We start from the raw sequence: 25,123 nt of genomic DNA on the forward strand, positions 1-25,123 counted from the left end.
TTCAAGACAAGCTCCAAAGCCTTGCCACGCGTTTTTTCAAGACCCCCATCATCCCGATATCTTCAGCCGAATACGTCGAATCCAGTCAATGCCGGCCTTGCAGAATAAGTATAAGTACCTTATCATTCAATATCTCCACAGGTTTCTCAATGTCCGGAGACGCGGACATTCACAGCAGCTTGCAGCTAATGTGAAGATTGATGCGGCCATTGAACCCACCCCTTATGTGATACACCGAGTGTAACGCTTATGTCCGTCTCCGACGGGTTCAATTCGACGCTCGTAGGCCTTCAGCAGCTCTCAACAGGGAGTTTCATGAACCAGACACTTGGCCCGGCATACGCACAGCGGGCCAAATCATGCTCACTCCCCAGACTATGTCCTGGTTGGCTACTGACTCTTCTGCTGGCTGACGGAAGGCCCAGTATTGATGTTTCATCTGTTGTCGCAGCTTCGGCTGGTAGCAATTGGGAAGCTCGACTATGGCAGACATGCAGAAGCATTTGCTCCTTCTCGCAGATGCTGACGCAATCAAAGACGTTCTCCGTAGACTTACAAGGCTGCCATTCCAACGCATACTGTGAAGTTCGACGTTTCCTCGCCGTTTCCTCGATGCCCATCACGGTACGGCTTCTCTTCTTTGCCCTGCTCACCCTCAATAACACGATACCCGCAGTCGGCTCAGGCGACTTTGTTCCGAGCTTTTCCACTGCTCCGCCGCCCGTGACGCTTTGTCAATCTGTGATCGAGCGAGACATCTCGAGCGCCTTCTGAAGACTGCGCGGCACCTACATGTCTCGTGGGCCGCATAGACAGCAAGACCGCAGGCATGCGAGTACTGGCCATCCTGTCGGTAGCGGTACGCATTGGTGAGTCTGCGCTGGTTACTGTTGTCGTCCTCATAGTAAAAAGGCCCAGTCCGCGACCGTGCCCTTGATTCTGCTATTGCGAAACTAGCAAGTTTCCTTGCACAAGCTGCTGAGAGGTCATCACTTGACATCTCGTTTGTCGGTCGAACAAAGGCTCGGGCCAGGCCAGTTCGAGACGGATAGTTGCGTCCCAATGACAGAAGGCTTTGCCAGCCCAGAAACGATACCTGCGGTAACGCAGGGCGGCGATGGACTCTGCATGGTCCAATCACCGATTGAGCCAATAATGTGCAGGCCGCCATGTAGATACGTCTCGGTCGTGTAGCAAACTGGAGCACAAGAGACATGCTCGATTCACTTACCTGCTTTTCGGAAACACTGGCCGATGGAGTGGCAATCTCCAGACCCTATTCGACTCATCACAACAGCTGCATCTTGTTGCCAATTCCAGCTCGTGTGGTTCCATGTAGTTGGGTATCAAAGCAGCGGAGTCTGCAATAGGCTATGGAGCTGACAAGGTCCAATGCAGCACAGCAAATTCTGAGGATGCCAACGAGCGATCGTCCTGGGTGTCGAATCAGACATGCAGTACCAATTTCAAAGGCTTTCTGTAATGCAAGCAGGGTAACCAAACGACTGAATGGAAGAGACGACGAGGAGGTCGACTCCAGGAGCCCACTTGGTTCAGCGATGTGCGACTTTGGCACGAGTCAGCACTGCTTCCCAGCGAGCATGTCTTCGACTGACTCTTTGGTCGTTGTTCAGGTAAGCTGTGGAGCTCCAGCCTCTGCGCTCGAGGAGAAAACCATGATTGTTTTGATTTTAATGCGTCAGAAGCACATGACAGAAGATGCACTTTTGCTATTGCCTCGAGGCATGACCTCCTTGCGATACGGCCAGGGTCCTGACACGGACCGAATCATGCAAGACGAGACGCATTGGGTGAAGCTGAAGAGTACACCAATGGTAGATTCGCTATGATGATCTCCGAGATACAATAGCCCGACTTGTCGCCTCTCTGACCGCAGGAATAGCGCCGGAGATGGTAATAGGTACCTTATGTAGCTTGCAGCAGTTGTCTCGCCTCGTTCAATTCGTTCAAATGACCTTCATAGTACAATCCACAGGCCCGAGCCATCAATGACTTGGTAGATATGTCAACAATCACCGTCTACTCCTGTGCAAGCACTTTGGTCACACCAATTCCATCACTTGTACGTCCGAGACAGCCATGGTGATGGACCAGCTGGCAAGCAACTAATCAGGTGGACTTTCAGCCCTGTCGTCGTCGTTGTTGCACAGGGGCCCGAGATGGTCGCGCTTCCAGAAGGGCCAACCTTATTTCGACTGTTCGAAGGCAACAACATCCCAATGATATTGTCAAGATGGACTTAGCTTGCTGCGAAAGAATCGTCCGCTCTCCTTCATCCTTGCGTCAGTCTGCCCAAGTTGATGTAGAACTCCACAGACCGTGTTCGCCAAATTTCAGCTTCTGAAACCAAGGCCAACCGCGCGTCCACATTTTCCAATTCCCGTCATGTCCTCCGTACTGCCTAGCAAGATCCTCGAGTACCATTCACACCCTGAAGGAAAACCACTTGGACGGCAGCAAAAGAGGCGGTAGCCAAAATCACCTCAACGCGTTGACAGTGCAACATGAACATCATGACAAAAGCCAGGACGAGTACAAAAACTGCCATCAACTGAAGACGGCGCACCATATCATCAACATAGAACAGTATGAGAGTGGATGCTGTCGGGACAGCAGTAGACACCACAACACATATGAGGTTTCCCAACAGCACGAAATGTCGGTGTTCGTACTTCCAGATGCGTCCGACACCATCTTCGATGTCTGTTGTGGGCCTGCTTCGATAACCCACGAACCTGTGCCAGATTGAGCCGAGCTTGCTCAGGGCACCCGCCAGAAGATCGTCTGACTGCTCATCATAAAGGCCGACGAGATCACCTTCACGGCCAGCAGCCCAAGGATCAGCCTCGTATCCTTCGAGAAAGTCGTCCCCTCGACCAGGTCCCCGTAACCAACGACGCAGGAAGGACAATGACCTCTCCGCCGGCGACCGGGTCTTGTGCAACTCCTTGATTCGAAGAAGATCTTCTTCTGCTCCCTAGTCAGTGTCTTCGAGCCATGTGTACGGGCAACGACCCACGGTATTGTCTCAATTTGGCGTGGAACTCGAGTGTCTTATCCCGCAAATAGCCAGAAGCAGATTCATCTTCGGCCTCATTCAATTTCGACCAAGATTGATCGATTAGGCTCATATCTGGCCACGTCTGGAGCTCTGCGGTGATGTCACGGAGCTCTGCTTCCCTATGAGCAAGCTCAGCCTGCTCAAAGAGTAACATTCCTGCACTCGACGCGCCAAAGCGGCGATAGATATTGAGCTCGGGAAAGATCCCTATCAGTTTTGCGAGCACTGTATATCCGGTCATGGTTTTTGCAATACTCGAACAACTCAATGATGCGCATTGCGGTGTCAGGCTTGTCTGAAAATTCTGCGATTTTGAGCTCGTATTGAGGGCGAGCCGGTGAGGCGTCGAGGGCAACCAACCTTTTACGGAGAGCTAGTCAAGGGCACATGCAACCACTATGCAGCCCAGCCACAATGCCCGGGGCCTCTACGGTGGACAGAGCCCTGCAAACCCCCACAAAACCCGGATTCTGTTATGGCAAACATATCTCAATCTATCTCAAGGTAAGAGATGCAAAATCCTTGCGAGCTATGGGTTGTTCGTTGACAACGATGGATTGCCTTCATGTGTACGGTGGATCTGCCCGACAATGTCCACGAATTCAATGCGAGTACCGTCGATGCCCTTACAAGACCACTGGTCAATCTTGTTGCACAAAATCCAGCGACTTCCTCCGTCCACGCACGATTCCCTCCTCCTTCATCTGCGTCCCTTTGATCATCTTCCCATCATCTCATCGACTGAGGCTTCCTGACTATATTCACCTCTCCCATTTGCATTCATCAAATCTTCTTGTGAAGTACGGGACGACCAAGCATACCCCTATCCAACTTCTCGTTGTTCTTCCTCGAAACCTCCATTGGCCCCTCATCCACTCGACCCAATTTCCAACTGGCTTCGGGATCCTCGAATTCCCCTCTTCGAGGCCTGCCCGATCGCTCAAAGCAGAACGCAAAATTGACGTACCTCGAGAAGTCAATACCTGGGTCTCGTGTCTACTTCTGAAAAACACCCTCGATGGATGCAAAATCGTATGCTCAAGAGACCCAAGACAATCGTCGGCTTCTGGGATGCATAGGGGAATTATGTTGTTGCTTGCCTCGGGTAGGTACCCTTCTTCTTCGTATCAAGTCAAGTTCGATCCAATCGTTTAGAAACGGCGTCATACTCCCTCGAACCAACCTCATCCCGAGCGTACACCATCTCCAACTGAATCACAAGGCCTCTTGTTCAACGACACGGTAGAACCTGCGACCATGCGCATCCACCCATATATCTCCGAGACTGCCGACACCACTATAGACCGGGTGAGCTCATCAAGTCCTTCAACTGCTGTGTCCGAGGTCTATGTACTTCATGGCCCGGAGTCCATGGGAGGCAGACCAATTGGGACTGTGGGTGAGGTGGGGACCGTTCGCATTGAGCCGTCGAGCACGGATATGCCTGGGCCAAACGCAGGCTCCGTCACTGTGGACATGGATAGCAAGCGTCCTGGCGCCACCTCAGGCGGACTAATCGACTACGCCGGCGAGGATGATGTCGTCGTGGAGTCGGAAGACGAAAACCAGAGACAGAATTGGGCAACAGCCATGCAGATCCACCATGCGAACGACCCAGAAGGCCTCAAGACTCAGCATTGTCTGGCTTTGATCGACTCGGGTTCAGGCTGCTGCGTTACCTCGCGGAAAGTGATAAAGGAGATCGGGGCCCAGGATAACATGTACAGCGAAACCCACCAGATCAAAACCGTCAAGAACGAGATACTCACCACTACCGGCGTTATAATGTTGAGATTCAACCTCCGGAAGAATCCCAGTCGAGTGTACTGGACAAAATTCTTGGTCTTGGACGAAGGCGAACCAGGCTTCGATTTCTTACTTGGACGGAATTGGATCTCGAAATGCACGGGTGGCATTGCTCGAGACTTTGACAAGATCCCGAATGTTTGGTTTTTTGCATAAATTGTTCGGTTGATCACCAACCCTTGGAAGATCCTATTACCTACTATGAGCACGGTGATAAGGCGCGCGATTGGGTAGATGCTTGGAAAGCCTGCACAATGGTTAACGACATAGATTTGTACGAATTCATGAGAACACGATGGCGCTGCCTGTTACTGCTTACCAGGCGGTCTTTCTTATCTTATTGAGCTAGATAAATGCGAAGGCGTCATGGGTTTGGTGCGGCTGTGACCAGTAGGCTGTCGAATGAAACAGGCATGCTTCGAGGTTCTTGATTAACTACTCCGTACTGACTGCATGATCCCGTACAACCGAAAATTGTCGTTCTAGATGGGCGGGCAATTCCACCCGGGCAATCTCACACCCCGGTTATAATGCACAGGTGTGACAGGCTGCAGTGCTCTCGGTGTGCTGATGGAAACGACTGCCTTTGTCCAGCTTCCAACTTAGGATGGGTCACTTGAGCATGACAAAAATGGCTGCCGCTCAACATTCCAGTACACAAGGGTACCGCCCACTCTTTGTGTAACCTTTCCTATCCCTGTTAGACCAGCCACACCAGCCTGATTGAAAGGACTGAGTCTTGAGAATGCACATTGTCGACCCAATGCCGCTACAGACTCATATCTGTTGCAGGGGAGGTGCTCGGCTCCTGCCATCTACCTGCCTCTCAACAACACGCCTCTTCGAGAGCGGCAGCCGACAGACCTCCTTACTTGTGGCTTTTCCTGTCAAGGTGCCACAAATGAGGAATGTCGCAGGGATATCATTCACAAGATGGCCAGGCGTTTCCCATCCTGAACCCCGCCGCAGATGCGTTCACTTGGAGGTCATCAGCAGCTTGGGCACCTGTTATTCTCAGCCTCATGGACTGGACTACTTACCATGCCCCAGATCGTGCCGACTCCCTATTCCTCAAGTTCTCCTCCAGGTCGCTAATGTTTTGCAATGGGAATTTTGAGCTATTTACTTTCCTACCTATATCCCTCCCCAACCGCGAAAGAAGACACTTTGGTAGATGATCTTTCGGAGAATCATCAGGGCCGGCCGAACATAGCATTTGCTGATCCGCCATACATTTCAATGGTAAGCTGCTCATCTTCAGTCGACGGCGGCCTCTTGTCACAGACATGGTCTAACAGTTGCTTTATGGATAGGATCCGGAAGTCGAACACCACGTCTCTTTCAGACCCAATGGACCGCAAGTCATAACTATCGATCTCCCTCGCACAGTACGTGACACAGCTCTGGAACACAGCCTGATCACGGCCAGGAGCCTCGAGGCTCACAGCAACCTCATAAGACCTTTGACCCCTCATGAAACGGCAACGGACCAGACTGGACGCAACTATATTTTGACGGGCACAGTGACAGGAAGATGGTCATTGCAAAAGGCAGTCAGATCTTACCCGGAAACTTTCTATGTCACTGGCAGTTTGCGAGCTGGCCTGGATGCTCTGCTACAGGCGAATACATCCTGCGTGAAGCCGCAAAGCAGCCGTGCGTCGGATGGTTACATCTTGGAGGACGACCCTCGGGATAAAGGTAGGCTCAACTGTTGTTGCCTTCACGCCTACTCCTCGCTTTATTGTCCCCACTTTTGAGTCAACGAGTAGCACTATCTCTCATACTGCTTTGTGCAGGCCTGACAGACAAGGATGTTGCGCTGATATTGGGTACAGCGTTCTGCGAAACAAGCTGCTGACTATATGCTTCACACGCAGATCGAGACCAGAGTTCCAATGACAAGCATAAAGCGAAAGACAAGGAGCGCCAGGATAGCAAAGACAAAGAGAGCCAGAAAAACATTGACAAGCTCCGACAATTGGAGAAAGGTGGTGGCTCTGGCGGTGGAGCCCGTGGGAGTGCCTCCGGCAGGGTGGTTTCAAAGGGGTATAGCGACCACCGCTCGCATTACTGACTCTATCGTCGATAGAGATGGAACATGTGTGTTCTCCAGAGGCTGCCACGTCTATACTACATGATGTATGCTTGCTGAGAGCGTGGAGCTGATCGTCGTCCGGGGTTGGACTCAGCGGCTGTCTCGATATGCGAGGAAAGCGTGATCTTGCAGGTACACGGTGCTCTGGATGATGCCATGATTATCCTATATTTGGCTGTTCTGCTAGGTGCAACTTGCGGTAAGGCTACGCGTGTTGTTACAATTTGATGGAATCAGCCTTACTGCTACGATGTGTCCCAAAGTTTCGAAGAGGTATGTCCAGGTTCACGGCCGCATGAGGCAGAAGCCTCCTATCTTTCGGTTTTTACCCTCGTTCAGCACACATCGGCAGGCCTATTCTTGCCCTTCCTTATGAAGGGGCATTTTATTCATAGTCCAACCTCCTCGCTTTGTCCCCTTGACTATACGCTTTCGAAGGTGCCAAGTTTCCAAGTACGACCAAGAGCTTCAGCCGCTCAGCATCCGTCCGGGGATGCCACAGCTCCGGGCTGTACGCGTGAACGAATTCGGTTGAGCCTGACCGCCTGATCGCCTGCAGTGGCTCCGGCACCACTCAGTGACTTACAATGGTACTGGCGGGTGTACCTTCCACCTGCAGCTACCACAGAAGAATGCTGGCATTTTGACTGCCAGAACCAACCCTGCTGACATCCGTAGACGCACCATGTAGGGCAATCTTTGGAGCCCAGGCCCATCAATCCCAGTCCGATCATGCGGCTCTTATTCGTCAGTATCAAATGTGTCCTGAAACCGGAAATAGCAGTCCGCATTCCGAAAGGCTACCGCCAAAATTCAAACATACCAATACCTCCTAGAGAGACGTCCTTTCATGATTGAGGGCGTCGCTTGCTTCAAGAGAAAAAAGGCCTGCTGACCGATACGAAGATCTCTCTGGGGGTCGGGAAGCGAAGAGTACTTCGTAGTATATGAACGTCTAAACATCTGAATGTCTAGGCTGGAATGAGTCAAAACCTCTCTCGTTGGGATTAGCATGCATGCGATCGCCCCTCCTTCACACCGGTAAGTGGCCATTGGCCATTAATATCCCAAGCTAGCCCGCCTCATAACGCCTTGAAAAGCTGGATCGCAGGGGTCGAAGACATGCAAGAGAACAAAAAAGAATAAGAAACCCGTCACTATCGTGCATATCACCACAGAAGCCGCACACAGCCGAAGACTTGCAATCAACCCAGCCTTACGCACTCTGAACCAAAACCGTCCGCTCCAAAGGCCTCTTCAGCCCAACTCTGGCCCTGTCCATACGCCACGTCCTCTCCAAGACAGTCGTCGGCATCCGCAAGACCGTCTCGCGGTAGGGCGTCGAGGTCTTCCAATCCAAAGAGACCATCACTGCACGCTGCATTCCTCCTTCCTGGCCGCAGAGCAGAGCAGCAACTGGTGGTCTTGTGGCCGTGAACAAGGTCACCGACCCGTTTAGTGTATCAACCAGCGTGAACACCTTCTGCTCACCATAGTTGCTGTACTTGGCTTGCTTCACCATGTCAGCAACGAGACCATCGCTGGTAGGATCTTCGCCGATGCATTCGCCGAACTCAATCATCTGGTGGCGGCTCAAATTGCTGCCAGCTGGACTCCAGGACGATCGGCCGCTGTAGTGACCATAGATATTGGTCTCGATCGTAACGATGTCCAGGTACCCTTCGAAGCCGAGAAAATGAGGAGCAATGTTCCATGGTTTGCCCCCATACAGGATGCGGACGAGCCATGGCGAGATGACGAAGATGGGCAGGCTGAAGAGCAGCAAAGCCACCCGTGATCCTGTCGTGATGACAGTACTTGGAAGAGCCGCCAAAACAAGCAGGATCGGCGCAATCCGAATCCAGAGCTTGACGATCGATCTTTTCCACGAAACTTGAGTATCGTGAGCCACGGCGACGAAAGACTCCCATCGGTTCGAAGCGCCAAAACAACCATCAAGGAGGACGGTATCATCTTCACAGACTCCAGCAACCTGGCAGGTGGGCTGGATGTCTCACAGATTCACGCCAAACATGTCGGCAGTATGGTACCATGGCTGATTGTGCGATCTGGGTAGAACACACAGTAGACGCTCGAGCAAAGTGTCACTGTCGTTCGCCAGGGACAATCTTGCAAACGCCTGAAACTCGGAGTCTGTATGGTCCACGGTTGGTCAGCGTTGGAGCAGACCCATGAGGACATATGCAAGGTCGCCTTTGAGGTAAGGGGACGTTTTCCGTCGACTGAGGCACCTCAAGGCCAAAATGACAAGCTCAAGCCGGCTCAATGTCAGGTTGCCTTCATAATGGTCGACGAGCTGTCTTGTGAGACCAATGTCCTCTGGCCAGACAAGAGCGGCAAGATCCTTCTTAGGCAGCTCTTTGACGAATTGCACTCGACCGCTGGGAACGTTGTATATGCGGATAGGATGGTCCTTCGGAGCTAGGAGCGCCTCTTGGCAGAGTCCACATGCGCGTTCCCCGGTCCTTGAGCAACTCATTTGTAGGACAGTTACCCTTCCTGCCGGGCTGGGGCTTGATGGCGATGACGACAGAGTGAGCTGCTCGGATAACATCACTGATGCGGTAGACGTCCTGCTCGAGCTGCTTCTCGCCTTCGGACATGCAAGCTGACCCGGCCCAGCAGGCTGGACACTTGAGCTTAGTCGCGGCTTCTCGAGCAATGGCGTGTAAGGGCTCAATGTCCTCGTCGCTATCGGTGAATTGCGTCGAGGTATAAGCCACGAAAATGAACTTCATGTCATGGTCGGCCATGTTGTGCTGCTCCAGCCACAGACTGACCTCGTACAGGTGGGTGCGGCCGGCCTTGTCCTTGCCGCCATCGACAAAGCACGGCCGGCTTGGATACAAAGGGCGTTCGGAAACGGGATGTGCACCGTCCACTTCCTCGTTTGTCTCAATCCTAGCAGGGACATTTTCGAGCATGTTTCGCGCAACTTTCGGATAGCCCCAGTATCTGTACGGGAAAGGGGCATAGTGAGCGAGCCGAGAGGCGCCGCCGTACATTTTCCCAACTTTCAATAGCTGGACTGCGTCAGTCATGACACCAAGGTTGAGCATGCTGGTTGGCTTACCATGGCAGAGAGGACGATACAAGAAACAGGCCATTTGAGAACGATTAGCATCCAATCGTGTTGTGACCAATGCTCGGCGTCCAGCGGAGCAGTGTTCATAGGCCAGTTGGCCACGCGTATAGCGTTTGGCGCTTTGTTGCGCACGAATGTTCGTCTCCACGTCGAGTTCCTTGGGCCTTCGTAAATCTCATCTGTGCTTTGAACCATCATCCTTTCGAGATGGCTGTCGGGTGCGATGAATCGATCATCTTCGACGCCTTTGCGTCTCGGTGTCGGTGTATTTGCCCCGACCCTTTGATATAACCAGGCTTCTGATGAGCATGAGATGAATCTGGATTCCAATGCGAATTTGCCTTCCATCGGAACGCGGTTCTTTCCGAAAAGAGGTTGCGATAGCCCTTTTGGTGCATACGGCGTTGTGTCTGCTTATGCTTAGCGGCAGGGTCAATGACAAGTGGTGGAGACTTACAGGAACTGGAGCATGGTGGCTTGAGGTGTAAAGCTCCTTCAAGGCGACCTGAGATTGTGCGGTTGCTGGCACGCTGGCCGGTCCGTCATCGCGCCCAATCTCAGTAATTGAGACGGCGCTCATCGACGTCTGGGAAGAGTCAGTCAAAACTTTTTGTTCAACGCAAGTGATGTCTACCTTGTTGGACCCTGCATGGCCGAATGCTTTTTCGTCCGTCGCTGGAAGATGCGGAGGCATTGGAAGAGGAGGATCATGATAGAATGCCTGGGCTGCTGAGCTTGGTTCTTGTCACTGACGAACATCGTGCCTACCCCGGCTCCGGCTGTCGGATAGTCCACAGGTGGTGCTGCAGCTATGAAATCACCGTGGTCCTGCCAGGCAGATTTTTCATATGCCCTCGGCATGATTGCGTTTTGGGCATGACGTTCTCACTGTAGGGCACGTCTCGTGGAGTCACCACTCTGCCAGCTCGTGTCTAGGGTATGTAAGCGCCATCCTCAAGTCATTGGTAAGGCATTTACTTGACTGTTGGTGTTGGCTGCCGCGGTCGTGACGGATCCCAAAGTTGCAATGGATCCTGACGGAAGCCTGTTCCCACCATGGCATTGGTTCATTGATGGAGTTGCAGAATGAACTATGGCTGGAGGAGTGTGATGCTGGGCCTGAAGACTGTCACCAACTCAACAGTCCTGAAACAAAGATCATATCCATACCTGGGTGTGGAAGGATTGATCATGTGTCGTAGCTGATGCTCCAGCCGGCAGGCGAGCGCCTCCATGTCTTCCAGGTTGAGCCTGAAGCCAGCATCAGCCCATCGCTCAAAGACTGCATAGCTTGATTTGGGTACTTACCATTTTCTCGAGACTATATCGTACCTTGCTTTTATCCTTGAGTGCCTGGAAGTAGGAAAACTCTTCGGAAGTTGGATTGACCCTCAGGAAAGGGGTCGACCGGGCATTTCTATCTGTTCACCAACATCCAAGTCTGAACTCCTGACCAGCTGCTGTCACACGGCGCGCGTATTTCAGGGGCGGTTTGTTTCTCACGTCGGTTCAGCTCAAAGCAATAGTCTTTTCGAGGCCCTGCTTCGCCATCAGGCTGAGGTTATTGATAGGGCTGCCATCGAACTTCGGATATGGAACGATTGGCTATCGACAAGGCTACCGACGCCCTACATAAAATGAGACACTTGGCGAGCAAAGATAAGTAAAAACTGCTCGGAGCTCACGTACAACTCACCCCGAGCGTGCCGCTTTTATAACCACTCACCCCCCTCTCACCTTTCGCACTCACCTCGCTTACTTTTATAAGTACCCTTTATCCTGAACTAGCTCCACCGTATATAGCGCTAGCTAGGATCTAAAATTCGTAGTGCGTCGCCCGTTCTCTCTGTAAGAGCTTTTCGACTTACGACTAATTTTTTGTTCCTCTCCTTTATTCGGATAAAGACCCCCCCTTTTAAGCAATAGAGTAAAAAAATTCTCTTTCTATCCTCTCGAGCTACTAACCTTTCTTTCTTTTTCTCCGCTGAAATACAATCTTCCTCGAACGACGATTCTTTTATTATTATTATTATTATTATTATAATCGTTCTTTACTATAAAATTATAAACTTTTATTACTTTTATAAATACTATAAATTAATTAAGTTAGTAAAAGCTTACGACAAACGAACTATCGCTTACTTATACTAAAGTTAATAATTACTAACGAAAAATATATAAAGAAACTAATAAAGTTTATAGCTAAAAGAAATATAGCGCGAAAATAAAGAAAACTAAGATATTACCCTTTAATACTATATTTTATAAAAGCTACCCTTTTATTCTTTATATTTATTATTTTATAGTCTTTATCGCTTTAATTTTAATTTAATATTTAGATAGTATTTTAATACTATAAAAAATATATCTAAAAAGATTTATTCTTTTTTAATAAAGAGATAGCTCGCCGCTAATATCTAAAGTAAAATATAATTATCTTCGATCTCGCGATCGTTAAAGACTTTATTTAATTTTATATCGCTATAAGTAAGCTTTAGCTTAATAAGAAAAAAAGAGATCGATCGTTAACTTAATTAATATTATAGTTAAGTAGTTCTTTATTAGCTTTATTTATATTATAGAAATTAATATTAATAAAGATAAATAAAGCGAAATATATAATAGAATTAAATTTATCTTCTAAATTAAAATATATAATATAAAGTAATTAATATAATTCTTAATAAATTCGAAAGACCTTAATTTATAAAGAAATTATTATAAATAAATATTAATAAAAATATAATTTTATTGATCGCGATCTTAATCGTATTCTTCTAACTTTATAAACGTAAAATAATCTTATCTTTATCTTTAAGTAATATTAAGTTTAGATTATTTTTATTATATATATATTATTAAACTAATATTTAATTTAATATATTCTTTATTTATAATCTTTAATATAAAGTATAATTATAAATAATTTTTTATTTATTTTTATTAAAGTATTATATTTATTTTATAATATATAATTAATTATAGCTAAAGACTAATTTATAAAGTTAATTAATAATAAATTAAAAATAATCGTAATCTTAAGAATATAGTATATATTATTTTTATTTATTTATATTTTTTATTAACTAATTTTCTTTTAAGTGTTAAGGATAAAACTTTTTTTAGTTTTAATATAATAATAAAGAACTATAAAAGACTATTTTATAATAATATTAATTTTTTTTATTGTAACTATCGCTAATAACGCTTCCTTTAAATATAAGTCTCTTAATAAATAAGTATAAAAGTTTTTTTTAAATAAGGATAAGCTTAAGCTTAAATTTAAGAAATTAACTTTAGAACGATCGAATTTTCGAAAATATACGAAGACTAACGATATAATTAACGATTCTATTCTATACCTAAAAGTTTATTTACTATTATTTTTAAGAGTACCTTAATTAATATAAACTATTTCTATAGTTTATCGATCTATACGATATAACGATAATTTAATAAAGAGATTAAATAATAAGTTACTTTCGCTTTATCGATATAAGTTAGTAGCTAAACTATATAACTTTAACGATTTTAATCGATCTCTTTAGTAGCGTTAATTATACGTTTATTTATTTTTTACGCCTTAAAATAGTATACTACTATATAACGCTTATAATATTTAATATAAATTAATAAATAAATCTTTAATTAAAGTTATATAATTAAATGTTTCTTCGTTAAGAACTAAATAGTTTTTTAAAATAAAAAGAGCGACTATTAATATATCGAGTATTTCTAAAGTATAAAATTTTTTTACGAGAAAAATCTCTTTAATAAGCTTCCTTTATATTTTAAAGATAATATGTATCGCGATCTAAAGTTTCGGAAGCTTAAGAAAGAGATATAAATACTTATATAAACTAAGGGTAGTAATAAAATATATAGTTAGTCTAAGTAATTATCTTAAAAAGTTAAAGAACTAAGCGCTACGTTAATACTAGAAGTATTAGATTCGAGAATATTAAGATTAAAAAATTTTAACGTAAGGAAAAAAGGCTATATCTAATAAATTGAAAATTAACTTCGTTTAAAGCCTTTATTTATTAATTTCGAAATAAGGTTATCTTACTTAAAAAATAGTTATTAATTATATCTTAAAGTTAACTAAGATATAGTAGACTCTATAGAACCTCTATATTTTATATATATAAAATTTTATTATTTTTTATTTTTTTAAGGCGTACTTTATTAATATAATTTATTTTATTAAGTATTATTAGTTCTTAATAAATAGATAAGCGCTTTTTTACGTAAGTTTATATATATATAGATATATAAATTAACGAAAATAGTTTATTTAAATATTAGTGTAATTAATATATCTAAATATATCTAAATATATCTAAATATATCTAAATATATCTAAATATATCTAAATATATATATATATATATATATATATATTAGAAAATAGTATATTATCTTAATCGCCTTTAATTAAATATCTATTACTACTATTAATATTTCGACTAAATTATTAAAAAGAAGTAGAAGTCGTACTATTAAGGGTATCTTATAGCGTTAATCTCTAAATAATATAGAATCGTTATCTATTACTATACATTAATACGACTAGACTATTATTTATTATATTTTAATAAGTTTAAGTTACTTATATTTTAATAATTAAAACCTTAATCTCGAGATTATAAATTATAATACTATATTAACGACGTATATTTTATCTATCGTCGTTAACCCTTAATATATTATTTATATAATATATCTCTTAAAGATATAGTAGTATTTTAATATTATTTCGCGAATAAATATAGATTTAGTTATACTTATTCTACTATTTCGATAGCCCTTAATTTCTACGATAAAAATATATAGCTCGATAAAAAGGCGTTAAGTACTAGCTTAAGCTAAAAGCGTAAACTCTCGAGCGATACTAACTACTTAAGTAGATATTATCCTAGTTATTCGAAGGCGTATTAATATATATCGAGAAACTATCGCGATACTATCCTCTAAAATAACTACACTATAATTCTCTAGCTATCCCCCCGTTAATTTTATTCTTAGATAAAAATAAGTTTTTCTCTCGTAATTAGTTTACTCGTTATATTTTCGATTATATTCGTTCTCTATTATATATTAAGCCTCGAGAATAACGAGCTATATCTTATTCTCGAGTATAATCTATTCCTATCTTAATAAATAATCCTTAGCGACGCGATCGATTTTGTCGTACTAGAAGATATTAATAATAATATTATATTTAATTCGTATCTATATACCCCTTCGCTCTCGCCCTCGCCCTTACTCTTATCTTTAGCGAATAACGTCGTTGGTAAATTAAGCGAAGTAATATAAGTTAATACTAAACGCTACTAATATAGTAGTAATAAAGAGCTATCTAAAGAGTTATCTAGAAAGCTCCCTAGCCTAAAACTCTAAACTCTAAATCTAAGATATACACTATAAAAATAAGAGACTAAGTATTAAGGAAATATTAACTAACTAAATAGCGGCACTTATATTCGATTACGAGTTAATTAGCTAAAAATTACGCTTTATCTTAAACTATCGACTATAAGATAAATTATAAAAAAGAAGAGTATAGAAGAGAAAACTAACACGAAAAGGAAGATCGCTCGACAAAGAAAGAGAAAGAACGGTATTAAGAATAAGAAGGCAAGAAAGGGAAAGAGATAAACGATATAGGTCTAAAGCCACAATGAATGGCTCGCTGTAGATTCCTTAGGATATCGAGATATATCAAATTGAAATATGGCTAGCTTTCTAAGTTCTGCCTCTTTATGGGTTCGAGTTGGTGGCACACTCGAAGGCGAACATCGATGCGGAACGAAGCATACTCGTCATTCAAGGCTATTTTGAAGTGACAGCCTTGGTAGGCGCATCAAACAGTAGTGGATCGAGGCAGTGACATTCAAGGGATTTCGTGACTTCGGCACACTTGCCGTCCCCATATAGGGTGGTCCCATAAAATGAAGCGAGGGTAGATGACACCACGCGTAACAACTTCGCCGTACAAGGCCCGTTGTTGCCTGCCTCACTGACTTCAGGTCATCCAAGTAATATGATAAGGAGCCTTATGTTCATTGCTTTCTATCACATGCTTTTTGGTCCCGTTCCTTTCGCATTCTCGAGATTTTCTAGATTCTTTGACTAGGTACCTATTGCAGTCGCTTTCTGTTTCGCCTCCTTCTGATCTTGTTCCGTGCGCAGGTTATCCAAACAATCATTCTTGTCTCCATGTACGGTGCAAAGGTTACACATCAGATCAGCCATAGTTTGATTAATAGCGACCATCTGCTCGCGATGCTCATTTTCTGATTTTCCATTTGGGCTTCGTGGTTCGCTGTAAGTGCTTCCATCAATGACATACTTTGTTTCCGGGTTCGAGTCCCTTGTCTCCCTGTTCGAATCTCTCGTCTCCCGCAGGTCAGGTCTTAGAGCATCTATAATTCTCTTATCAAAGTAGGAGGTGGGTGTCCGCTTTTGCTTTCAGCTCTTGCCTTTCCTTTGGCGCTTGGCCTGGGCCGAGATGGGCCAATGCCTCGATCGCTTTCCTCGGGCGTCTTTTCGTGCAAAGAAGGTGACACTCCTGCTTCATACACAAGGTTAGTAATCTCATCGAGCTTAAGAGAACCTGGTTCGGGGATAGGGTAGGGTCACCATCCGAGAAAGAGTGTTGCGCCCACGAATTGGGAAGTCACTGGCATTAATGGAACTCTCTCGCCCTGCTACTGGATTCGCAGCTTTGTTGTGGGTGCTTGAGTATGTTTCATGTACCCGCGCTCGCCATGAGGCCGAGATTTTGAAGGGTCAGCCATAGGATGTAGTGATACGAGGCCCGATTGTAGATTGATTAAGAGTCCCATGTACTAAATAGGAAGTTCTTCCCACATAAAAGAAACACTGCAATGAAACTGTTAGGCAAGGGCGTTCAGGCCGAGAGGGGAGGACGACCTTTATAATTTGGGAGTCGGCCAAGTCCTGGAACAGGCATGCTGCCTTGACCTGTCGGTCCCGTGTCGGTCCAGGAGTAGATCCATCTCCCATTGTCACGAGTACTGTCTGCGGGTCCCCGTCTGGATCGATCCAGCAGTGAGGTCCACGATCGTGTAGGCCCGGGCAGCGAAAGATGGTGTATACCTTCTGCCAAACTGCTGGTCATCCCGACGCTTCCTCTTCTGCATTGACATGCAGATCTCTTTGAGCGAGCATAAGCGCAGTGGCTGAGGTTGATCCTCTTTTGCCTCGACATGTCCTACTCATGTGGCGCCATCGCACCGCCCCCTAATTAGTCGCAGGTCGACACGACAGACTTTTGAACTCTATCTTCACACTGCCATGGGCTTCCGGGGCCAATCGAGGGTCCAGCAGTGTAACCGAGTTTGCACGATTTATCAGTCAAGCAATGACAGGAGCAGACAACAGTGAAGGGAACTGTGGACTGGAGCCCGGCAAGAGAATGACCATTCCTGGGTCACCTCCATCCCACAGCGTCCTTCTATGATTCATTAGTCGGAAAGGCAGGTTTGCAAGGGTCATGCTGTCAATAATCCCAGAGCTTGTTTCGACAACGATGCCACCGCAACTGCGTCCCTTGTTAGCGTGAAGCACCTATGGGGTACTCGACAGAGCTTGAAGCATGCAAAACTAAAGCGGATTCTGATGGCGCATTCTGTGATCATCTGAAGAAATCTATTTGTTAGTATAGACCGTTTAATCTTTTATTGATTCGATATCTATTTACTAGGTTTATATCCCTCGATTGATACGACTTAGTATCGCTACAGCTGCACCAACCTTCGTGTCTTTGGCCGAAGCATTCGTAAAGATGAGCCTACCTCCCTTTTCTTTTACCGCCGCAACGGCATCCAGCGCTAGGGTCTTGTCCTTTTCGATCGTGATGCTGTCCATTCAGTGCGAGTTGGATGTCAAAATCATTTTTAATTTTCACTTCGATAGTTGAGCGATAAAGGGCCAAAAAATCCCTCACGGAAGAGGCGGTGAGTCTGTTGAAAGGGAACCTCTGACGCACTCCTGTAGGGAGCCGATATTGGGATATAGCCACTTAGAATAGGCGAGTGACAGGTCGCATCCAACACTCATCTTTTTAGGCTGATCGGGTAGATTGAAAACGTCCCCGCAGGAAAGTGGTACGAGTTTTGTTCGAACTTGCTCTGGTGTGATCAGGTTGTGCTTACTACGTCGCCTAACTCTACCTGTGGAATGGAGTTCTCTTGTAATCGGTCACGCAAACATCGACATTGGCGAAAATGGCGAACCCACTCCTTCAACGTTCTCCATTTCATACGCTAAAGCGGGAGAGCTTCGGCCAGAGTTGGTATTTAACAAAAGTCGGTTTCTCCTCCGCCTAGTTACCAAAAATTCTCCTTCACAACGTTCCGTCGTTTCGGATGTCACTTCGGAAATCTGAGAGTCTTATATTTAACATATTCATGAAACACTTTATGTTTGCCTCTTATTTCTTATTTTGTGCCGGCGGTGAATCACTACACCGTCGTCATTGCGGAAACTTGATTTACAGCGCATTGCCCGATATTCTTGACCCTGGATAGAATTCTGGGATCGGGACAATTTCATGTTGCTTCGATAATATATTCCTTCAATTCCACACGCGTTAATGACCTAGATTATGTGAGTATGTGGTTTTGTCTCCTGTGACCGTTTCATCTCTAACTGGCAGTTCGCCGTCGTACAGAAACTTGAAGAAGGTGGGGCGAAAAATAGAGAAAGAATATTCACCATGTCATTCGCTCAGAAGAATATTTTCGAACTCTTTCGAAAGCCGGGGGAGAAGGTAGAGGTTCGAGGCGTCGCCCCAACTCAGATTGTCCACGCCGGTAATAAGACACAAGAGGATGAAGAGCGCAACATCACTGTGTTTATTGAGAAGCCCAAAAAAAGACAACTTGATCGATGGCTTGACAAGGTGGTCCAAGTCTCTGGCTCACAATTTGTGTTCTTGTCCATACTAACAGGTCTTTTAACCTGGGCCCTGCTCGGTATCAAATTTGGGAGGAATAAGACCTGGCAGATCCTCATATCAGATGCTCAGGCAATTATCTGCTACATTTTCGATTCGTTTCTGGTCCGCCAGCAGCTGAACTCTTACGACGAAGACATTGCGGTCGCTGCGCAGATGCAGTCACGGTCGAACAGCATTCTGCGAATGCTGTCGGAACTGAAAGATCAACCTTCTCAAGAACAGCAAGCTAAAGTGCTTTCCCATCTCGATCAAGCATTTTACGGTAATGACAGTGTTACGAGCCAGTTGCCGTCTGAGGGTCGGTTGGGACGCTTCGTGACCTTCGTCGCCTTTGCGATAGGCCACATGGTCACGATCTTGTTGTTTTGGATTGGGGTATTTATCTGGATTGGTATCGGCCATCTCTTCGACTACAGCGATACATGGCAGCTTTACATGAACTCTGCATCATCCGCGCTGATGGTCTTTACCTTCATATTTATCGCCAACATTAGTGAACGCCACAGCGTCTACACTCAGAAATGCCTCGATTCTCTCTTCCAAGCAGACTCATCGCTTGAATTACGACTCCGATCCTTAACCCACGACGTTCAAAGCAACATTGAGGTAGTGATTCCTGCCCCGAAGGTCCGCAAGATCCAGCGTGCCATCTTCTATTATACTGATTTTGTCGGTACCCTGGTTGGGATTGCAATCCTCCTCACGGTGTTCGCTGCCTGGGTGGCAGCCGGCCCGGCTTTAAAATTCAGCTCGAACTGGTGGCTGTTTATTGGAACTTACGCGGGTTTGATCGGCATGTTCGACGGCTTTGTGCTGCGCAATATGCAGTCTCGCCTGAGATCATATACAGACACCGCAATGCAAGTCGTGGACCGGAGGGACAGCCTCCTTTTTGAAACCATCGGTCTGCCATTTCCCGTCACGGGTCCAGAAGAGAAAATCCCCGTGACTCACCAAGTCTCCCAGGCATTGGACCGAATCACTTCGCATCAATTCGCCGTCGTCGCCGGCTTTCTGACTGTGGTAGGTCTCATTGCAGGCGCGAGTGCGATGAACTGGAGTCTGACGGGTCAACTTCTGTGTAACGTTCCACCGAGTATCCTCGAGTCTTTCCTGATGATAGTCTTGGTCACCGGCCACAATTCGATTGCAGAAAAGAAGCGAAGGGAGCTTCTCATACTCTATGAGAGGCGTTTGCGACTCTCAAGCTATGTCGAAATGATCGAAGGGCTGCAGAACGAGTCCACACTCGGCTCTAAAGGCAAAGAAACTGTTGTTGACACGACTTTGACCCCAACCGTGTCTGGATGAGCGTCGAATAGCGGCGAGAGTTAAGACGGAGATGCGCGTGTTTGTGGACTTCAACAGATTAAGATACCACTCTGAGCATGGCGGCAGACTATCGGAATTTCAACAATTCCTCATGGATGCGAATGGCGACAGGGAAGGCATAAGTAGAATAGATGGAGAACAGAAGAAAAGAACGAGATTTGTGTCGGTAAAGTTTTCCAAACATTAACTGTCCAGGAACATCCGACATGTTTTTGATCTCAAATTCTCACTTCTTTCCACGTCTACAGAGTATTTATCGTGTCTGGACCACGAACCTTTTGGCCAGCTAACGCAATATTGGCACGGCGATTGCTAGAGAGCCGAATCCCAATGAGAAAGACGCCCGTCCGGACTGAAGTTGCTTGCGCATACCTACCATTCGTGGAGCTTGATTAGAGAGGGAAGGTACTGTATAGATTGAAGACGTGTAGACGTGTAATTTTTTTTTTCTTATTCTTCTTTTCATAGACTGTCCCAGCCGCCCTAAAATGGCAGCTATGCAGCGTACGACTATAAATACAGGTGCTTTCCCCGTCTCGCTTCCAGTTGTCAAGCGCTCCTGGTCAGACTGCTTCCCCCTTCTGCTCCACGTAGTCGCACCTCTATTTATCGTTATAATGGTAGTTCCGTATCTATGTCTTGTTAGGCCCTTTCCGGCCCTCCTCTACTTCTGTATACCAATATTCACTCTTCTGCGCTAGATGTATGCGCGTACCGTGGACGTGACCGCCAGTTGTGATTTACGGGCCTCGTCTAGTTCTTTGATCTATGTGTCTGTATCTTTATCGCTGAGCTGTCTGTGCGGTTGGCTGCCCCTTGCAATAGTTGCTTGTTTGCGATACGCTTCATGAAGTGTCGATGTGTACGTCGTAATGGAGGTACTTGAAGTGTTCGGGGCGTGCTCATTGATGTTCCTCGGATGGATGCTGGCTCTCGATAATCGAGATCCCATCAGCAACCGGACGCGTCGCCACGGCGTCCTTCGCGTGAATGGTGTGACGCGATATATGCCAGCTGTACAAGTGGCAGTATGTGACGTGTCTTGAAGATGTGCTCTGAGCTATGTGTGGTGTTGGTAGTAATGGTGTGATTCGATATGGTGATTTCCTGAAGTGTGTTCTTCTCTGTCTGGTGTGATTGTTCTGTGTGGTGAACCATCTCTTTCCCTTTGACTCCGCCTCTTCGCCGTGTACTCTTCAACCTACGGTGCCGTAAACTGTGGTCGGGTAGGAAGACGGAGTGCCGAAATCCATCTTCCGTCTATAGGCGTACATGAAAGAGGTACCACTCCTTTCCCGCGTACTGGGGCTGGATGTTGGGTGTTTCGGGAGGTGCAGAGGGTGGTTTTCGGGACTTCGACGCGTTGTTCGTGAGAGGGTCACCGCGTTGTTGAGCTCCTCCTGGCACTCAGAGACAGCCAGACTGTTTCTCTGAGAGTTCCCAGCGGACACCACGTGGAGGTGGGAGCTCGTCGTCCGCCTGTAGACGTGTAATATTCCGTACGGTGGCGGCACAGTACGGTATCAGCAATACCGAAGTAAAATCTGGTCGTTGATGATTCGTAGTTGGACTAGTGGAACCATGGCAGATTCGGGAAAGCGCGGTCCACTTATTTCTTTAGGTGTTACGCGTTGTTCAGGGATGACCTTCCCTTTCGAGCCTGAAGTCGCCTGGGTGAACTACGCTGAAATCAGTAACATTTTCAGACCGATGAACTATGACTGGATCTTAAGATTTGATCTCCGGCGCAAATGAGGAGGAGACCGACAACGACGTGCAAACGGTCCACTGTATCGTGGATGGCTATATTTCTGACAAGAGCACTTCATTCTGGCAGTGGTACAGGTTGGAAATGGTGTCGCCAACCAAAGCATTATCAAGGAAATCCCTATCTTGTTATGGGTGGAGAGGACGGTGGCAATCATCAAGAAACCACTTTTGATCCTTTTGATCAACCAAGGATCAACTCATGTCTTTCGAAACCGTCTCCATGGGCATGATGTTTTCTTCAGACTCGAACAGACAATAAATCATCGAGATCCATTTATTTGGTCCTCAGAAGCCTAAGCACAGGGCATCTTAACCCCGGTCTTAATCAACCACCAATTAATCGGTACGCCCGTCCAATGACCCAAGAACATACCAATCTGCATCATCCACCAATACGTGACCGTCGGCATTTCCAAACCCCACTGAAAAATTGCGATCTGGAAGATCGCCATCCAACCGAACAACCCAATCTCGAAGAATAACAGCGAAAGCGCGTCGGCCTTGAGGGCTCGATAGACAATCTTCGGACCATACTCATTTGCCATAGGTGCGATAGAGAAATACTGGAAGATGATGCCGAATGCAAAGGCAAAACCGAAGTCGACGAGCATTTCAGCCCAAAGGAGACGAGGAGGGGTGCCGAAGGCTGCATTTGTACCGTAAACGAGCCATTCGCCAACGATATCGCCCAGTACGCAACCTGCACCGCAGTGACAGACTCCCACAGTCACCGTCACGAACATTGGACGCCCGGAATCCTTGTGATGGTGCTCGAGGTGTTCGCGCTGCTCTCCGTCTCCTGCACTCTCCTTCTGGTAATCTTCGTTTTCCGCCGAGTGATAGTACTCATTCGCTTCATGCTCTCTAGGAATCCCCGTTTCCAGGTCATTCTGCTCGCCGTCACCCTCGGTATTCGGGAGTCCGTCGATAATGTTCCTCCTATCCATGTGTCGCGCTGTCTCCTCACCAGCTGTTCCACTAACATTCGCAGTAGGAGGTTGATGCACTTCCTGCGTACCGGTCTCGCCATACTTCTGTGGCGGTGGAGGTCGGCCATACTTGATATATACCCACAGCGTGATCGGCCACAGATACAGCGCATTGATAACATATACCGGAATCATAATATACATCATCGACCGCCAGCCTCGTCGCCAGATAATGTCGAGTAAGATCCATGCTGCTGCAATGGCGCCTAGGCCTATTGATACTGAGGAGATCACGATAAGCGCCGTTGGCTGATGGTATAACTCAGACGAGGCCATGGTGACAGGTTGGGCAAGAAAAGGAATGGTCTCTCAAGGGCCGGCAAATCCGTGGGCTTGCTAGCACGTCAAGGTATACTAGCCAACACTGGAGGTCCTCAAATAAGCGAGGATGCGCGAGTGAAGAGTTTCGTTGTGCTAAGAGGGCTTCGAACAATCTTAATAAAGCTTTGTTGCGGTTCAAATTCTTGCCATTAGAAGTATTATGCGGATCACGCACAAAGCGCGCATACTCTGAGGTCATAACATAGCTATTTTTTAGTGGACGTGATGTAATCGAGTGTTTTACAAAGTCAGAGAAACGCACAAAAGACGCGGTTTACTGGATCGTAATTCGTGCACGACGTTCTTGTAGATCTACAATAACTTGAAGGTTATGCAGTAGCCGGGCCGTTAACGCTCGCTCAACACTCATTGCATCAATTGCACGGGTCGCACGGAGTCCTAAGTGGATATTTGAATCCGGCAAGTACCGTACTATCAATTCTTCATGCGCTGTCGGAGCTGCTGCCAGTATCAGCCAGGCTATCGGGGTAGACAAGTAACAGTCTGGGCACGCTGAAACTACAGTGGACGATGCCGGGCCTTCCACACGAAAACGGGTATTGCAGCAGATCTAGAAGAAACATCATGGTCTTTTGGATCGTATTTGCGATTGCTGTGGTTTTTCGTTTTCGGGACCTAGGAACTAGGGGCAGTACGTCACCGCGGTGCTCGCTTCGAGCTTGCGTCCCCACCGATCAACCACGGGGGCCCCCAAGTGCCATCTAAGTTCTGCTTGTCCAGATCCCGTCAATCCCGGACTACGATATACCAGGAGCATCGGGCCAAGAAACACCTAAAAACCGCGTCGTATTGATTCATGGAGGTTTCACTGACGCGCAGGGCCCTCTTGAAGGTCTAGGCGCGTAGGGAGACCCCATTGCCGGCTGCACGACCACGAATGAGCTCCTGATCTATCAATCAAATGCAATGCTCCTGCAGAGGACACTTACTGTACAGTAACTCGCGACTCATACCTTTTGAAAGGCTGAGCGATGGGTTGTCCAAACTGTGAATTTGACATAGAAAACCGTGAAGACCCAAAGCGAAGAGAACAAACACGTCAAATCTGGTACCAAAAAGGAAGAATTTGTGAAATGGAGGTCGGACAGAGACAAGGGCCTTGCAGAGCCAAAGTTGTTACAACAATTTATGCAAGTGAATGTCCGAGGTGGTAGGCTGCCTACAGCCAGTTCGGAGGGGTTTAGATTCGTAAATATACCTCCAAACGTTGCATAGGTGGCTAGAGGATGAGATTGGGGATTTACTCCAGAGAAGCTTCGTGGCGACCACTCGATATATTCAAAAGCATCTTATAAAACTATGTTCCTATATCCTGGCAAGTATCGTACAACAAGAATTACAATAAATATAGTTTCTTACCACTGAACCGTTGATATTATTTAAGGTCGGTTGCATACTCCGTCAATAAACGGTAGCTTCGTTCTCCCGCTGTAGTACGATCACAGAGATTCTTCTATATCGTACGGAAACTCACCCCGTGCTCACTACGCTATTGGAAATTTCGTCTTATCAATGATAAGCCTCTATAACCGTTTACGGTCCACCCAACATGACCATACCGAAGAACGCTGGCCATATCGACAGACAATGGACATCACGATAACAAAGT

The 25,123-nt window shown here is 46.2% G+C and overlaps 7 protein-coding genes across 8 annotated transcripts; 3 read left to right on the top strand and 4 right to left on the bottom strand.

Annotated features, from left to right (window-relative positions):
- Positions 1 to 2,422: 2,422 nt before the first annotated feature.
- Positions 2,423 to 3,323, bottom strand: PV05_04230 (uncharacterized protein; the record flags this gene model as incomplete). Its single annotated transcript, XM_013460621.1, has 2 exons — positions 2,423 to 2,991; positions 3,041 to 3,323. 2 exons carry the CDS (start codon positions 3,321 to 3,323, stop codon positions 2,423 to 2,425), a joined length of 852 nt encoding a protein of 283 aa, XP_013316075.1.
- Positions 3,324 to 3,731: 408 nt separating this feature from the next.
- Positions 3,732 to 5,177, top strand: PV05_04231 (uncharacterized protein). The gene is made up of 2 exons (XM_013460622.1): positions 3,732 to 4,187; positions 4,238 to 5,177. The coding sequence occupies exons 1-2, from the start codon at positions 4,101 to 4,103 to the stop codon at positions 5,042 to 5,044; spliced, it is 894 nt and encodes a 297-aa protein (XP_013316076.1). The 5' UTR covers positions 3,732 to 4,100; the 3' UTR covers positions 5,045 to 5,177.
- Positions 5,178 to 5,992: 815 nt separating this feature from the next.
- Positions 5,993 to 6,965, top strand: PV05_04232 (uncharacterized protein; the record flags this gene model as incomplete). Its single annotated transcript, XM_013460623.1, has 3 exons — positions 5,993 to 6,130; positions 6,202 to 6,589; positions 6,769 to 6,965. 3 exons carry the CDS (start codon positions 5,993 to 5,995, stop codon positions 6,963 to 6,965), a joined length of 723 nt encoding a protein of 240 aa, XP_013316077.1.
- A 1,237-nt stretch (positions 6,966 to 8,202) lies between these two features.
- On the bottom strand, positions 8,203 to 10,440 carry PV05_04233 (uncharacterized protein; the record flags this gene model as incomplete). The annotated part of the gene is made up of 5 exons (XM_013460624.1): positions 8,203 to 8,979; positions 9,013 to 9,140; positions 9,177 to 9,440; positions 9,502 to 10,030; positions 10,081 to 10,440. The coding sequence occupies 5 exons, from the start codon at positions 10,438 to 10,440 to the stop codon at positions 8,203 to 8,205; spliced, it is 2,058 nt and encodes a 685-aa protein (XP_013316078.1).
- Positions 10,441 to 10,722: 282 nt separating this feature from the next.
- On the bottom strand, positions 10,723 to 11,146 carry PV05_04234 (uncharacterized protein; the record flags this gene model as incomplete). The annotated part of the gene is made up of 2 exons (XM_013460625.1): positions 11,071 to 11,146; positions 10,723 to 11,024 (listed from the first exon to the last, which is right to left on the bottom strand). The coding sequence occupies exon 2, from the start codon at positions 10,951 to 10,953 to the stop codon at positions 10,723 to 10,725; it is 231 nt and encodes a 76-aa protein (XP_013316079.1). The 5' UTR covers positions 10,954 to 11,024; positions 11,071 to 11,146.
- A 7,318-nt stretch (positions 11,147 to 18,464) lies between these two features.
- PV05_04235 lies at positions 18,465 to 20,866 on the top strand. Of its 2 annotated transcripts, none has more exons than XM_013460626.1 (2): positions 18,465 to 18,733; positions 18,779 to 20,866. In XM_013460626.1, the coding sequence occupies exon 2, from the start codon at positions 18,839 to 18,841 to the stop codon at positions 20,390 to 20,392; it is 1,554 nt and encodes a 517-aa protein (XP_013316080.1). In that variant the 5' UTR covers positions 18,465 to 18,733; positions 18,779 to 18,838; the 3' UTR covers positions 20,393 to 20,866. The 2 variants fall into 2 exon arrangements, with proteins under 2 accessions (XP_013316080.1, XP_013316081.1); XM_013460627.1 differs by having other exon boundaries at positions 18,794 to 20,866.
- A 1,367-nt stretch (positions 20,867 to 22,233) lies between these two features.
- PV05_04236 (uncharacterized protein) lies at positions 22,234 to 23,587 on the bottom strand. Its single transcript, XM_013460628.1, has one exon. It carries the CDS (start codon positions 23,446 to 23,448, stop codon positions 22,477 to 22,479), a length of 972 nt encoding a protein of 323 aa, XP_013316082.1. The 5' UTR covers positions 23,449 to 23,587; the 3' UTR covers positions 22,234 to 22,476.
- Between the last annotated feature and the right edge of the window lie 1,536 nt (positions 23,588 to 25,123).

Source organism: Exophiala xenobiotica (genome assembly GCF_000835505.1).
Source record: "Exophiala xenobiotica strain CBS 118157 unplaced genomic scaffold supercont1.3, whole genome shotgun sequence".
Lineage (NCBI taxonomy): Eukaryota > Fungi > Ascomycota > Eurotiomycetes > Chaetothyriales > Herpotrichiellaceae > Exophiala > Exophiala xenobiotica.